The sequence below is a fragment of the Artibeus jamaicensis genome, unplaced genomic scaffold, assembly GCF_021234435.1.
Source record: "Artibeus jamaicensis isolate MK-2021 breed Jamaican fruit bat unplaced genomic scaffold, CSHL_Jam_final contig_387, whole genome shotgun sequence".
Lineage (NCBI taxonomy): Eukaryota > Metazoa > Chordata > Mammalia > Chiroptera > Phyllostomidae > Artibeus > Artibeus jamaicensis.
The window spans coordinates 2,571,597-2,584,718 of record NW_026521812.1 but is presented as its reverse complement, the minus strand read 5'-3'; the positions used below and the strand labels follow the sequence as shown (position 1 = coordinate 2,584,718).

The 13,122-nt window shown below is 40.9% G+C and overlaps 1 protein-coding gene across 1 annotated transcript in view; it reads right to left on the bottom strand.

Moving 5' to 3' along the window:
- AHI1 (Abelson helper integration site 1) overlaps nucleotides 1-12,868 on the bottom strand; it is a 198,887-nt gene extending 186,019 nt beyond the window's left edge. The window contains exons 1-3 of the mRNA XM_053664881.1: nucleotides 12,584-12,868; nucleotides 6,285-6,453; nucleotides 5,998-6,188 (exon numbers count right to left, since the gene is read on the bottom strand). Of these exons, the coding sequence (XP_053520856.1) occupies nucleotides 5,998-6,188; nucleotides 6,285-6,453; nucleotides 12,584-12,868 (645 nt within the window). The remainder of the gene's footprint in view (nucleotides 1-5,997; nucleotides 6,189-6,284; nucleotides 6,454-12,583) is intronic.
- Nucleotides 12,869-13,122: the final 254 nt, after the last annotated feature.

Here is a 13,122-nt window from a genome sequence, read left to right as displayed (position 1 = left end):
GCAAAGAGGCCCATTCTAAGACACATCATAATTAAAATGCCAAAGGTTAAAGCCAAAGAGAGAATCTTAAGAGCAGCAAGAGAAACGCAGTTAGTTACCTACAGGAGAGTTCCCATAGATCGTCAGCTGATTTCTCAAAAGACACTTTGCAGGCTGGAAGAAACTGCTAAGAAATATTCCAAGTTATGAAAAGCAGGGATATACAGCCAAGACTCCTCTACCCAGCAAAGCTATCATTTACAATCAAAGGGCAGCTAAAGTACTTTCCAGACATGAAAAAACTAAAGGAGTTCATCATCACCAAACCATTAGTATTATGAAATGTTAAAGGGACTTTTACAGAAAAAGATAAAAACTATCAATAATATAATGGCAATAAATCCTATCTACCAACAATTGAATCAGAAAAACTAAGTAAACAAGAACAGACAGAATCATGGCTACAGTGTTTCAAAGGTTGCTGGATTGGTGGGGGATGAGGGGAATGGTTAAAGAGGTGAGGGGATTAAGAAGTACAAATAGGTAGTTACAGAATAGCCATGGGGGTGCAAAGTACAGTGCAGGAAATGGAGTAGCAAAGAACTTACACGTATGACCCATGTATGTGAACAATGGCAGGGAGATTGACTGCCTTAAGTGTCAAACTCATTTTCACCAGGGGCCACATCAGCCTCGCAGTTGCCTTCAAAGAGCCGAATGTAACTTTAGGACTGTATAAACGTAACTACTCCTTAACTAGGGACAAAGAGCTCTGCACTGCTGCTGGTAAAAAACAAGGTGCCAGGCCGGGCCGGATAAAACAAGATGAAGGGCCGGATTCAGCCTTCGGGCCTTGTGTTTGCCACCTGTGCCTTAGGAGGGTGCTGAGTGGAGGGGGGTAAAGGGGGAACTACTGGGACAACACTAATAATGTAATCAATAAAATATAATTAAAAATAAAAAATGAAACCCTTGGAAAGCTATCAGATGAGGCTCAGTTTTTAAATTACTCTCTTCCACTGATGTCAACCTTCATACTAATAACATCATATTAATTTTATAGTGACTTTATATTCATGATCTATCTGCTTTTGTTTTATTCAATTTTTTAAGTCACTGCAATAAACATAAATCCCAAATATCATTTGTAGCATCTCTTATGTTCTATAGCACAGATATTACTTTTTACAAGATGTTGTTTTGGTGATTTTCTTTTTCTTTATAACAGCTTTATGGGATAGTTTTAAAATTCCCAGATAGTTTATAAATATTAAACTTTTGTTATTAATTTCTAAGTTTCACTGTACTATTGTAAAAAATGTTTATGGAATTTAATACTTTCACAGATTGGATTTTGACTGAATTTAGAAGTGTCACAAATACATTTGCTTATGGTCTATTATATCTTTGCCCATCCTTTTATCTTTACCATCTGTGTATTTATTTTGGCTTAATTTGTATGTTTTTAAAATCAGCTATACTGGCATATAACTTCTATAACAATAAACTTCACCCATTTTAAGTATATAATTAAATAAATTTTGGCAAATATGTATAGATATGTGACTACCACCTTATCATGGCATTAAACATTCCCATCATGCCACATGATCATTTATAAAATCAGGGGCCCACATGCCCTGGCCCCACTCAAACTGCTATCATTATAGTTTTGTCTAGAATTTTATCTAAATAGCACAATCCAGTATATGTATGCCCTTTGTGTCTTATTTCCTTTACTCAGCATAGAGCTTTGAGACTCATCTGTGTTGTTGCATGTACAGTTTATTCCTTCTTATTGCTGAGCAATATTCTACTGTGTAAATATATACTACATTTAATTTTTGCATTTGAGCATCTGGGCTATTTTCAGTTTTGCACTGTTTTCATTTATCTTGAGTATATACCCTAAACTTAAAGGCTGTGCTATGTGGTAAGTGGATGGTGAACTTCTCAAATAACTGCCAAATGCTTCCCTAAGTAGCTATACCATCTTGCATTCCCAAATGTTTTTAACATCAGTTCTAGTTCTAACATCTTTGTTGGCACTTAGCATTGTCAATTTTCATTAAGTTGTTCTAATAAGTGTGTAATGATATCTGATTGCTGTTTTAAATTTTATTTTCCCTAATTACTTATTGATCTTTACATGTGTTATTTGCTATCTGCATCTCATTTTGGGGTGTTAAATCTTTTGCCCATTTTCATTGGCTTATTTTCACATCGCTGAGTTCTATGAGTTCTTAAAATATTCCAGATACACTTCAAAACATTTAGGTTATCATTTTATTCTCTTAGCAGTGTTCTGAATTTTCACAAAGTCCAATTTATTCCTTTTTTCTTTTATGGTTCCTGCTTTTATATCATGAGAAGTCTATTCATAACTTGAGGTTAGGTAGGTTTTATCCAGTTTCTTATAGTTTTAGTGCTCATGTTTAGGTCATCGATCCATTTCTATTTAATTTCTGAGCATGATTTATGGCTAGACCTGATAACATTGTTATATGGATAGCTGATTGTTCTAGCACAATTTGCTGAAAATGATTATCCTTTTCCTCACCACCTGAGCAATTCTGTCAAGAATCAATTGACCATGTGCATTTGGCTCTATTTCTAGACTCTCTGCTGCTCTACAGCTTTATGAATTTTGAATTAAGACAACAAAATTCCTTTGACTTTGCACTTTTTTATCATTGATATGGCTTTCTAGGCCCATTAAATTTCTAAGTAAATTTTATAATTAGATTTTTAATTTTTTTAATCCTTACCCAAGGACATGCTTATTGATTCCAGAGAGAGAGAAAGGGAAGGAGAAAGAGGGGGAGAAACATCGATGCACAGGAGAAACATTGACTGGTTACCTCTTGTCCATACCCTGGGGACCAACCTGCAAACTATTGTAGGTATGTGCTCTGGCCAGGAATCGAACCTGCAACCTTTTGGTGCATGGGCTCACTCTCACCAAATGAACCACCAACCGGCCAGGGTTGTAGTCAATACTTCTTACACGGACACTCGGTGAGTGCAGTGGGCATGTTGAGCTGGTATCTGAGGGGCACCAGGTGGCTACAAGCACTGGCTCCGCTGTCAGATCTCTGGAGCCAAGTGTTAGTTCCACCTGTCAGTAGATTTATCTCTGTGGACCTCTTATTTCCTAATCTTTCAAGTAACAGTAAACCACCCATAGGGTTTGTCAAGATTAAAAAAGAATATAAAAGTAAAACTTAGTACAATGCCTGGAGCATGGCCTTTCAAAAACGGTGGCTATTATTACTGTACATATGTGTGTATTATGTGTACTATAATCACATTATGTTTGGCAGGCAATAGAATACAGGCGTACCTTGTTTCACTGCACTTCACTTTATTGCGCTTCACAGATGTTGTATTTTTTACAAATTAAAGCCAAGACCCTCCACCAGCAAAAAAGATACAACTTACTTTATCCAATGCTCCCTTTATTGTGGTGGTCTAGACCAAACCCACAATATCTCCGAGGAGTGCTTTTATCGTAATCCATCAAGGAGATCTAGGCTGAAGTTCTGGGCATCACATATCTGTGATAGTTGCAAGAAAACAAGTGCTAAATACAGAACTCTGGGAGCCCAGAAGATAAAGTAAAAATATATCAGAGAGGTAGGTGGTAAATTGGGAGAAGTAACCAAAGGGAAAAGAGTTTTAGGAAAGAAGTGATGTACACTGTGCAGTACCAAGAGTGGCTGCAAGTTTTGAGGCGAGTTCACTGGGTCTGCCATCATTAAGTCACATGCATAAGCTGTTTATGGAGGGGCAGAAACCTGGAAGCCACAGGTGGAGAAACAAATGAAAGTTGAGACCAGAGAAGAAACACACAGATAATTATTTCTGCAGTTCTGCTTCCGTCTTCCCCTACCCACAAAGGCAGTGACTTGAGGCAGCAGCTCTGAAGACAAAAAGAGAATAGAAGGATTCTGCAGGGGATTTTTTAGATTGTTTCCACACCTTCACCACCCTAACCTCACATCGCAACCAAAGTAATTTTCTAAAATACAAATATGATGGTATCATTTATTTGTTTGAAACTCTTCACTGGTTCCCAACCACCAAATGGAAAACTATGAAGCCTTTATTACTGGGGACCTAAAACTACATCTGAAACGACCCTCTGCCATTCTTCACCTCCCCTTCTCCACATTCTGGGCTCCAGCCATGTGAAACGACTTGCAGCCCTCAACCATGCCCAAGTCTTGCCTTTGTACCATTACCCACACATCTGAGAAATGCCCTTCCTCCCTTGTTCTTCTAATAAGCATCTAAGTACACTTTGACACCAAATGCAATTGGTATCTTCTACAGAGAGCACTCTAACCTTCAGGGGCAGTTAAATACTTCTCCTCTGTGCTCACATAGTGCCTTGATCCTCATACCTCCATCTAGCTCAGCCCTGAATTTTCACAGGGGGAATATGTTCTGTGACCTTACCCACCCCCAACTGAATGCTAGCTTTTTGGAGAACTAGGCCTACATTCTCTTCATCTTTGTATTCCCATTTGAAAAAGAGGAGGGAGGTGTCAGTAAGAATGGTTCTAGGGTCAAAAAGACTCAGATTTAAGTTCTTGTTCTGTCACGCAATGTGCCTTGGGCAAGCTACTTAATACCACTAAAGCTGGTTTTTTGTTTTTGCCTGCAAAATTAAAATGGCACCTACTTTTTTGTAAAGAGAAATGGAATTCACGAAAAGCAAAGTGATCAGCACAGTAGCTGGCACATTTTAGGTGTTCAATACAGTTACTTTACGTCCATTATCACGGTGTTAAAATAATTATGTGATAGGTAAAGTACATTATGTGTTTAAGTCATTTACTATTTACTATTTTTAATGCACAACTGATAAACATTAGTTAACACAGAAAATACATTACGTAAACAATCACCTCTGAATGTTAATGTACACTACAGCAAATAAATTACAGAATATGTGATTAATAACATCAATGGCAAAAATTAAAGTCAGACTTAAAAGGGCATTCCTGAGCCTCACATATGCCCTTATTTTAAATCTTCTCCTTCACAACCCCTTTGACAGGTGCTGTTAAGAAAGACTATACAGGAGAATTGACTGCGAATTGTTTAATCTCATTTCACTTTTCTCTAACCACCTGATTATTGGCCAATATATGACTAAAGCTCAAAAGGAAAAAAGGCTGCAAGATTTGGATAACTCATTCTTTAACGGAATTTCATAGCACAGGGGGGAAAGAAAAATAAAAAAACCTTTATACAAAATTAAATTTATAAATCAACAATAACCTACATAAACAAGACTGTAAATATGGTTTAAAAATATTCCTGGTATTCGAGTGTATTTCAAATATATATTTTTAATTTCCTTTAAAAATTCCCATAGTCCTAATACGCAATCTTCTTCCAGAAAGCCCAAGCAGTAACAGCAATCATTAATGCAACAGGTGAAAAAACTATCCATTCCTCGAAAACAAAGTCATATACTCCAATCAGTAGATGCTTCACAGTAGGGATTCTTAGTCTACTTTTTCCCTATAGTTTATACTTATCGAAAAGATCCTACTAATGTAATTCGACTTTTTTTCTTCTAAATGAAACGCACCGATCACCTTTTCTCAGACGTAAATAAGAAGGCTTTCACAGGTTCACCATCAGCACCAGGTTGACATCCTAAAAGGAAATTAACGTACTTACTACGCATGTGATTTAAGCGTTTAACCCAGAGTCAGGAGTAGGAAAGGCAAAGATTGCATTCACTCCTTTGCCACACTGCGCTCAACCTCCGGACCCGAGGAGCCCAGGGAAGGGAGCGGAAAAGTACGTATATTTCCCAAAAACCACACCCGATGGCTGGCGTCGCTGGTCCGGTCAGCCTGAGGATGCTCACCGCCGCCCCGAGCCCACCGACCCGAGCACCCACCCCCCCCACGCCGCCGCCCCCGGGCTGGGCGGGCTGGGCGGACCGGCCGAGTGCGTGGGCCGGGCTTGGCACCAGCGCGCCTCCTGCGTACTCACGGGGAGGGGAGCGCAGGGCGGCCGACAGCCGGTCCCACGGAGCCGACGTCGGGCTGTGCGAAGCGGCTCGCCACCGCAGGAGGAGCGGGCGAGCAGTTCAGCGACCACACACCCCACGCAGCCCCCCGAAATCCCGACTCCGGGAATCGGCCCTTTGCCGCAGTGCGGCCAGCAATCAGCCCACTGACGTCACACCACTTAGGCCGCCGTTCCCTTGACAACCGATGCGGCCCTGCCAGGACTGCAGCGGTGCTCCAGCTCCCCTCTCGGCCCCACCCCCCGCCCACCTAAAGCTTGCGACCCAGGGCGAGGCGGTGCTGCGCCGGCGGAAGCGGCGCGCGCGCCCGAGGGCCCGCGGGTCCTCACGCTACAGCCGGGCACGCGCTCCGGGGCCGCGCGCGCGCTGCACCCCTCGAGCGCGCGCGCGGTCCTGAAAGGGTGAGGAATCCGCTCTGTCTGTGGAGTCCGAAGGGACCCCGGGAATGCTCAGGTTCCCCTAGAGATCACAGAGGGAAAACACGTCTGCACCTGAGAACTGTAGCCGGCGCTGGGAAAAACTGGACGTTCCACAGCGAGCGGGGAGGCTGTCGAGTAACCAGCCAAAGATAAACATGAATGAAGAAAAGACAGACTCGTGGCACCCACAAAAAGACATCCTTTTAATCGCACAGAATGAAGAGTTATACTACAGACCAAATCTTAAGGAAAAAGTTGTCCACGAGTCATTTGGTGCTAAATTATCTCAATATGTCTTTAAAGCAGAACAAAAAGAAAAATGTCTTTTTCTACGCCTAATACCCCTCCCACTGCCTAATTTCTGCCACGGCGCCATCTTTTGTTCCCAGTCACTGGGGCTGGAAAAATACCAGATAAATCACACCTCCGCTCTTCAATTTTCTGCCGTTGTAGTCATGCACTGTAACCTGTTGCTTCGTTTGTGCAGTGCGCCATTATGCATATTTCCTTGGGGGCCAGGTTTTCCAGTCCCACTGGCATCCCCATGCCTTACTAAGCATCTCATTTTGTTTCTCCAAATCCTGTGAGAAGGCAGAAGTATTACAAATCCAGAGCGTCTCATACCCAACCTTTACACTCAAAACCGTTCTGGGTTTCTATCTTGGTTTAAGCTGCCAGTATCTTCTCAGTATTGTAGTTAAGATACTGATAGAGAATCCTATGCTCCTTACAACAAAATCATGTCCAGTCTACCTTTATAATATCCCCAGTGTATAGCTTATCCATCATTTTCATTTTCAACTATGTTTGATTGATTATGCTATTACAGTTCATGCTATTACAGTTCTCAAGTATTTCACCTTTTGCCCCCTTCCACCCAGCACCCCCCCATTCCCTCAGGCATCACCCCACCATTGTTCAAGTCCATGGGTCATGTGTATAATTCTTCAGCTACTCCATTTCCTACACTGTACTTTGCATCCCCATGGCTATTCTGTAACTACCTATTTGTACTTAATCCCCTCAGCTCTTTAACCATTCCCCTACATCCCCCACCAACCCAGCAACCTTTGAAACACCATATCCATGATTTTGTCTCTGCTTGTTTACTTAGTTTTTTAGATTCAGTTGTTGATAGATATGATTTATTGCCATTATATTATTCATAGTTTTTATCTTTTTCTTTAAAAGTTTCTTTAACATTTCATAATAGTAATGGTTTGGTGATGATGATCTCCTTTAGTTTTTTCATGTCTGGGCAGCACTTTTTAGCTGCCCTTTGATTCTAAATAAAAGCTTTGCTGGGTAGAGGAGTCTTGGCTGTATGTCCCTGCTTTTTATAACTTTGATATTTCTTAGCAATCCTTACTAGCCTGCAAAGTGTCTTTTGAGAAATCAGCTGACAATCTTATGGGAACACCCCTGTAGGTAACTAACTGCATCTCTCAATGCTCTTAAGATTCTTTCTTTATCTTTAACCTTTGATATTCTAATTATGATGTGTCTTGCAGTGGGCCTCTTTGCATCCATCTTGTTTGGGACTATTTGTTTTTCATAGACTTGCATGTCCAATTTTCTTCACCAAATTAAGGAAGTTTCCTTTCATTATTTTTTCAGCTAGATTTCCACTTTCTTGCTCTTTCTCTTCTCCTTCTGGCACCCCTATGATGCGAGTGTTATAATGCTTGAAGTTGTCCCAGAGGCTGCTTATGCTATTCCTCAATTTTTTGTTTCGTTTTGTTTTGTTTTATTTTTTGTTTGTTTTTTCTTCTGATTGGTTGTTTTTTGGTATCTGATGTTCCAAATCATTGCTTTGATTCTTAGCTTCATCCACTGTACTGTTGTTTCACTGTAAATTGTTCTGTATTTCAGTTAGTGAATCCTTCATTTCTGACAGGATCTTTTTTATACTGTTGAGGCCCTCACTATGTTCTTTGAGCATCTGTATGTTCAGTGTTTTGAACTCTGTATCTGATAGATTGCTTGTCTCCATTTAGCTCTTTTTCTGGAATTTGATCTGCTCTTTCGTTTGGGCCATGTCTCTTTGGTTTGGCAGACTCCCTGCGTTTGTTTCTGTGTATTACGTAGATCGGCTGTGCCTCCCTGTTTTGTTAGTGTGGCCTAATACAGTAGGTGTCCTGTAGGTTCAGTGGCACAGCCTCCCCTATCACTCAAGCTGGGTAATTGAATATACTCTCCTCTTGTAGTTGAGCTTTGATTGCTGTTGGCAAGTCAATGGGAGGGATTTCTGCAAGCCAATCATCTTCAAGGACAGGCCGTGACCGCTGACTACCCACCTGTGTCCTTTGTGGAGGGTCAGCTATGTAAGGGCAGAGTAGTGTTGCTCCAGTGTGGTCTCTAGTCGGACACTGGGTGTGCAGGCTCTGGGGTTTTCTGGGCGGTGTAGACCAAAGTCAGCCTCCACCTGTTTTCTGCCCAGGGAACCCTGCCTGAGCTATAAAGCAATCTGAGGTGTCTGCTATTTGTGCTGGGCTTGGAGATTCCCAGGCAAAGCTAAGCTATGAATCTAGGCTGGCTGCTGCTAGTGCCAGGCCTGGAGCTACTTAGCAACAGGGTATGGGGGCTTGGGGCTTACCTGAAGCTGGCTGTTACTTGTTTAATAGTATTTAGGAAGTTGTGAAGCACAACCCAAGACCAGCCATTCATATGGAAAAGTTACATCATGGTTTACAGTTTGGCTGAGCCCCTAGGTTTGGTGGGACTGAGTCTCAGGATCTTCAGGTTGGGGCAAATAGTGTTAGCCATGTTCATGGAGTCTCAAATATGCCTGTTGACTCTGTGGCTTTTCTGAGAGAGGGCTCAGAAGAGAGCAGTGGCTTCTGCCTGCCTCTTTGTCTGGAAGAAAGCTGTTCCCCAGCTCTCGCCCCAATGCCAGATACTTTAGTTCCTCCCTGTGTGCCACTGGCACCCTTCAAGTTGCTACCTCAGTGCTGGAACTCAGAGGGAGTGAGTCTGCATAAGTCCTGGTGTGGGTTCTTTAAGGGGAACTGCTTGAGACTTTAGCATTTTCATCCACTTACTCAATCGCTGCTGGTTTTTGCAACCAGAAGTCAAGGGGACTTATATTCCTGGCACTGTAACCCTGGGCTTGGGGGCTTGGGGTGGGGGTGGGGCACCTGGGACTCCTCAATCCCATAATATCCCTCCTGAATTTAGATCCAGCAAGCATAGATATGGGACCAGCCTGTTCCGTATCTACATGTCCCTGCTCCTCCTACCAGTCTGGATGAATGTGGTTATTAATTTCATAGTTGTCAGACTTCCATTCAACTTAATCCTTGACGGTTCTGAGTGATAGTTGTTCTATTTTAGTTGTAATTGTGATGTGATTGTGCAAGAACATGAGCCATGTTTGCCTATGCTGCCATCTTGGCAGGAGGTAGTCTGTTCATCTTAACACTCACCACCTAATGCCAGTCTTCCTGGCTTCTCACAGGGATTATTTAAGGGGTCTTCAACCCCGACTCAAGTTTCGACCTCTGAATTCCATTCTCCACATCCCTAAACGAGAATGACCTCACTAAAAATGTAAATCTGATAATGCCAGTCTCCTAAAAATTCTTCAAAGATGATCTGTGGGAGAAAACTAACTATTTTGCCTAGGATTCAAGACGCTCCATCTCCCTGACTAGTTTCATGGTCTCATTTCAGTTTTATGCTTCAGCAATATTAAAATAGGTGCCCCTCAACAATCTGTATTGTTTCATGCCCTAGTTCTTGTACACATTGTCCCCTTTCCCTGAAAATTCCTCATAAACTTCTGTTTCTGCATGTCTCAGCCCAAATGTTGTCCATCCTTTGAATATTAACTAGTTTGACTAATTCCTGTAAACACTCCTGCTATATATATCCTGTTATGCTTGGGACACTCATTCTGTAAAATATTTTACTTTGCATTGTACTTTAATTTTCTGGCCTCGGCATTAACAGTAGTATACTTCATGAACATTTTTGTGAATGAATAACAGTAATATATACAGGGGGTGAGCAAATGTAGGTTTACAGTTGTGAGCACATGACATAGAGCTTATTCTTGTATTATTATTTTATTTGTGTTATAACTATAAGCCTACATTTGCCCATGCTTGTATTGAGCTCCCTCTAGAAACTAGGTATTATAGGTGTTTGCTATACTTTTCATTTGTCCTTACAAATGTGATATAAGTACCTACTTTTATGAAAAGAGGTTACAACTCTGGCTGAGCATTCCTAGTCAGGTATTATTTTCATAACACATTCCCCACTTTATGAGACTGGCTGAGATGTACGCCTGTTATCATCTCTTGAATGGATCTTTGCAGAGTTGAAGTTGGTCTGGGGGGGTAGGGGTGGCAGGGAATGTTTCATACCAGAAATGACATTTAAAAGTATATATTGTTATCCCAGTCGGAAGGGTTTCTGGGTAGAAAAAGATGAGGTATAGTGCTGACTAAAAGAAAGCTTGCCATAATCCAAGAACTGCAGTGAATGCAGCGTGAGGAAAAGTCAAGAATGAGACTAGAGACTTTGGGAGAAAGTAAGACAGGAGAGGTAAGCATGTTATGAAGAGACCTAGAAACTATTATTGGGTCAATGAAGTACCATTAAAGGGTTTTAATAATGCAGTAAAATGGTCAAATTTTCATTTCAGAAAGAAACTCTGGCTGCAGCGTGGAAAATGGATGGGAAGAAAACAAATCTAGATGCAGGGATATGAGGTACGATGATGTTTTTGTAAGCCGCATAAGAGAAGTCCAAGATCAAGGTGCTGGCAGGGTCGATTTCTCTCTCCTAAGGCCTCTCTCCTGGCTTTTAGATGGCTGCCTGCTCCCTCTGTCTTCCCGTAGTCTCCCCTCTGCACTTGTCTGTGTCCTAATCTCTTCTTAGAAGAACATCAGTGTCATTGGATTAGAGCCTGTCTAATGACCTACTTTTAGCTTAATTGCATCTTTAAAGACAGTATGTCCAAAGGCAGTCGCATTGTGAAGTACTGCGGGTTAGAATTTTAGCATATGAATTTTGGGGGGACAAGAACTCAGCCCATAACACCGCTGAAGTAGGATTCTGAAGGCAAAACAGAATGTAACAAGTGGTTCTTGTTTTGATTCTCATTCAGCACAACAATCAGATTTTTCAACATGGGCCATGTGTTAGATATTAAGGAATCTTTGTTAATGTCTTAATAGATGAAATAATGGTATTGTGGTTATATAAGAATATGACTTTTTAAAGTACACAGAATAGATTGAGAAGATGTCTGAGATTTGCCTTAAAATATTCCACTCCCCCTCCAATAAAAACATATTGCCAAAAGATGATGCATGTGCACCTAAAATTTGGTGGCTGTTGAAGCTGGATGATAGATACCTGGTATTTTATTACATTTTTTCTTTGTGTGTTTAGAAATTTTCATAATAAACTGGAATAATACAAGTAGGAAAATTCATATTTTGAAAGACATAGCTCCAGGAACAAAGGAAAAAGTACTCAGTGATACTTCCAAAGAGAACTCAACCAGCTTTTATGGTAAACATCTTTTGGGTCTGTTTCTTATGCATATTCTAAAATTAGTCACACCAGCTGTAAGATGTTTACTTCTGCTTTCTTCAATTAACATTATGTTATAATTTTATTTCCATGCTATTATGTATGCCATATAAACTCCATTAAAAATTCTAACTTTGTTAATAACATTCATATGTGCTCACAGTAAAAATTTCAACAGCCATCCAGATGTTACAACGTAGAAACCGAAAGCCTACCATATGTTAATCATCGATGAGTATTTTATACATCCTTTCAGACTTCCTTTTATGTATATATTCTAAACATACTAAATTATAAAGACAATTTCATGGTCTACTTTTTGTCCCACCACCTTTTATTGTCTTTGCCAAGTGTTATTACCCTGGAAGGCTTTTTGCGTCTGTGATTATCTACCTCATTTTAATGGCTCCTTACTATAGCATTTCTATTCCAGAGTTTCTTTGTCAGTTATAAGAAAAACGCCAAAAGGTGATATGGTCAGATTTTTCTTAATTAAGAGAGCTTTCATATAAGTCTCTGATATTATTGTTAAATTTATTCCTCAGTATTTTATATAATTTTGTTGCTATTTGGAATGCAGTACCTTCTCGTACCGTATACTTTCTAACTGGTGATTGCACGTTTTCCTGCTTTCCCTCCTTCTAGGTCTCCTCTGCCAGTTTCTGCTGATCTCCTTGGCCTCTGGGCACTGGTGTATCCCAGAGCTAACTCTCTGGACCTCTTCTCTACCTGTTCTGATGCAGTTGGTGATCTCTTCCAGGCTCTGTATCCCATTGTCCTGGAGGCTACTCCCAAAGTCGATCCCCAGCCCATTCCTCTTTCCTGAATGAACTTCAGACTGAACTTCAACTGCGTGTCTCATAGGCATCAATCTTAGCTTTTCTGACACTGAACTCTTTATCTTGGCCTCCTCAGGCAAACCCCACTTGAAGCTTTATCTCACATAGTTACAGTTCCAGTTTTCTAGTTACTTAAACCAAATAGCAAACACCTTCGAGTAATCTTTGTCCTTTTCTTACACCTCATGTACAACCTATCACATTAGTCTAGATTTGAACCCAAACCCCATGCAAGAGAGGCTATGTTTATAATTCGGAGGCTAAGTTTTTTGTGTGTTTTTAC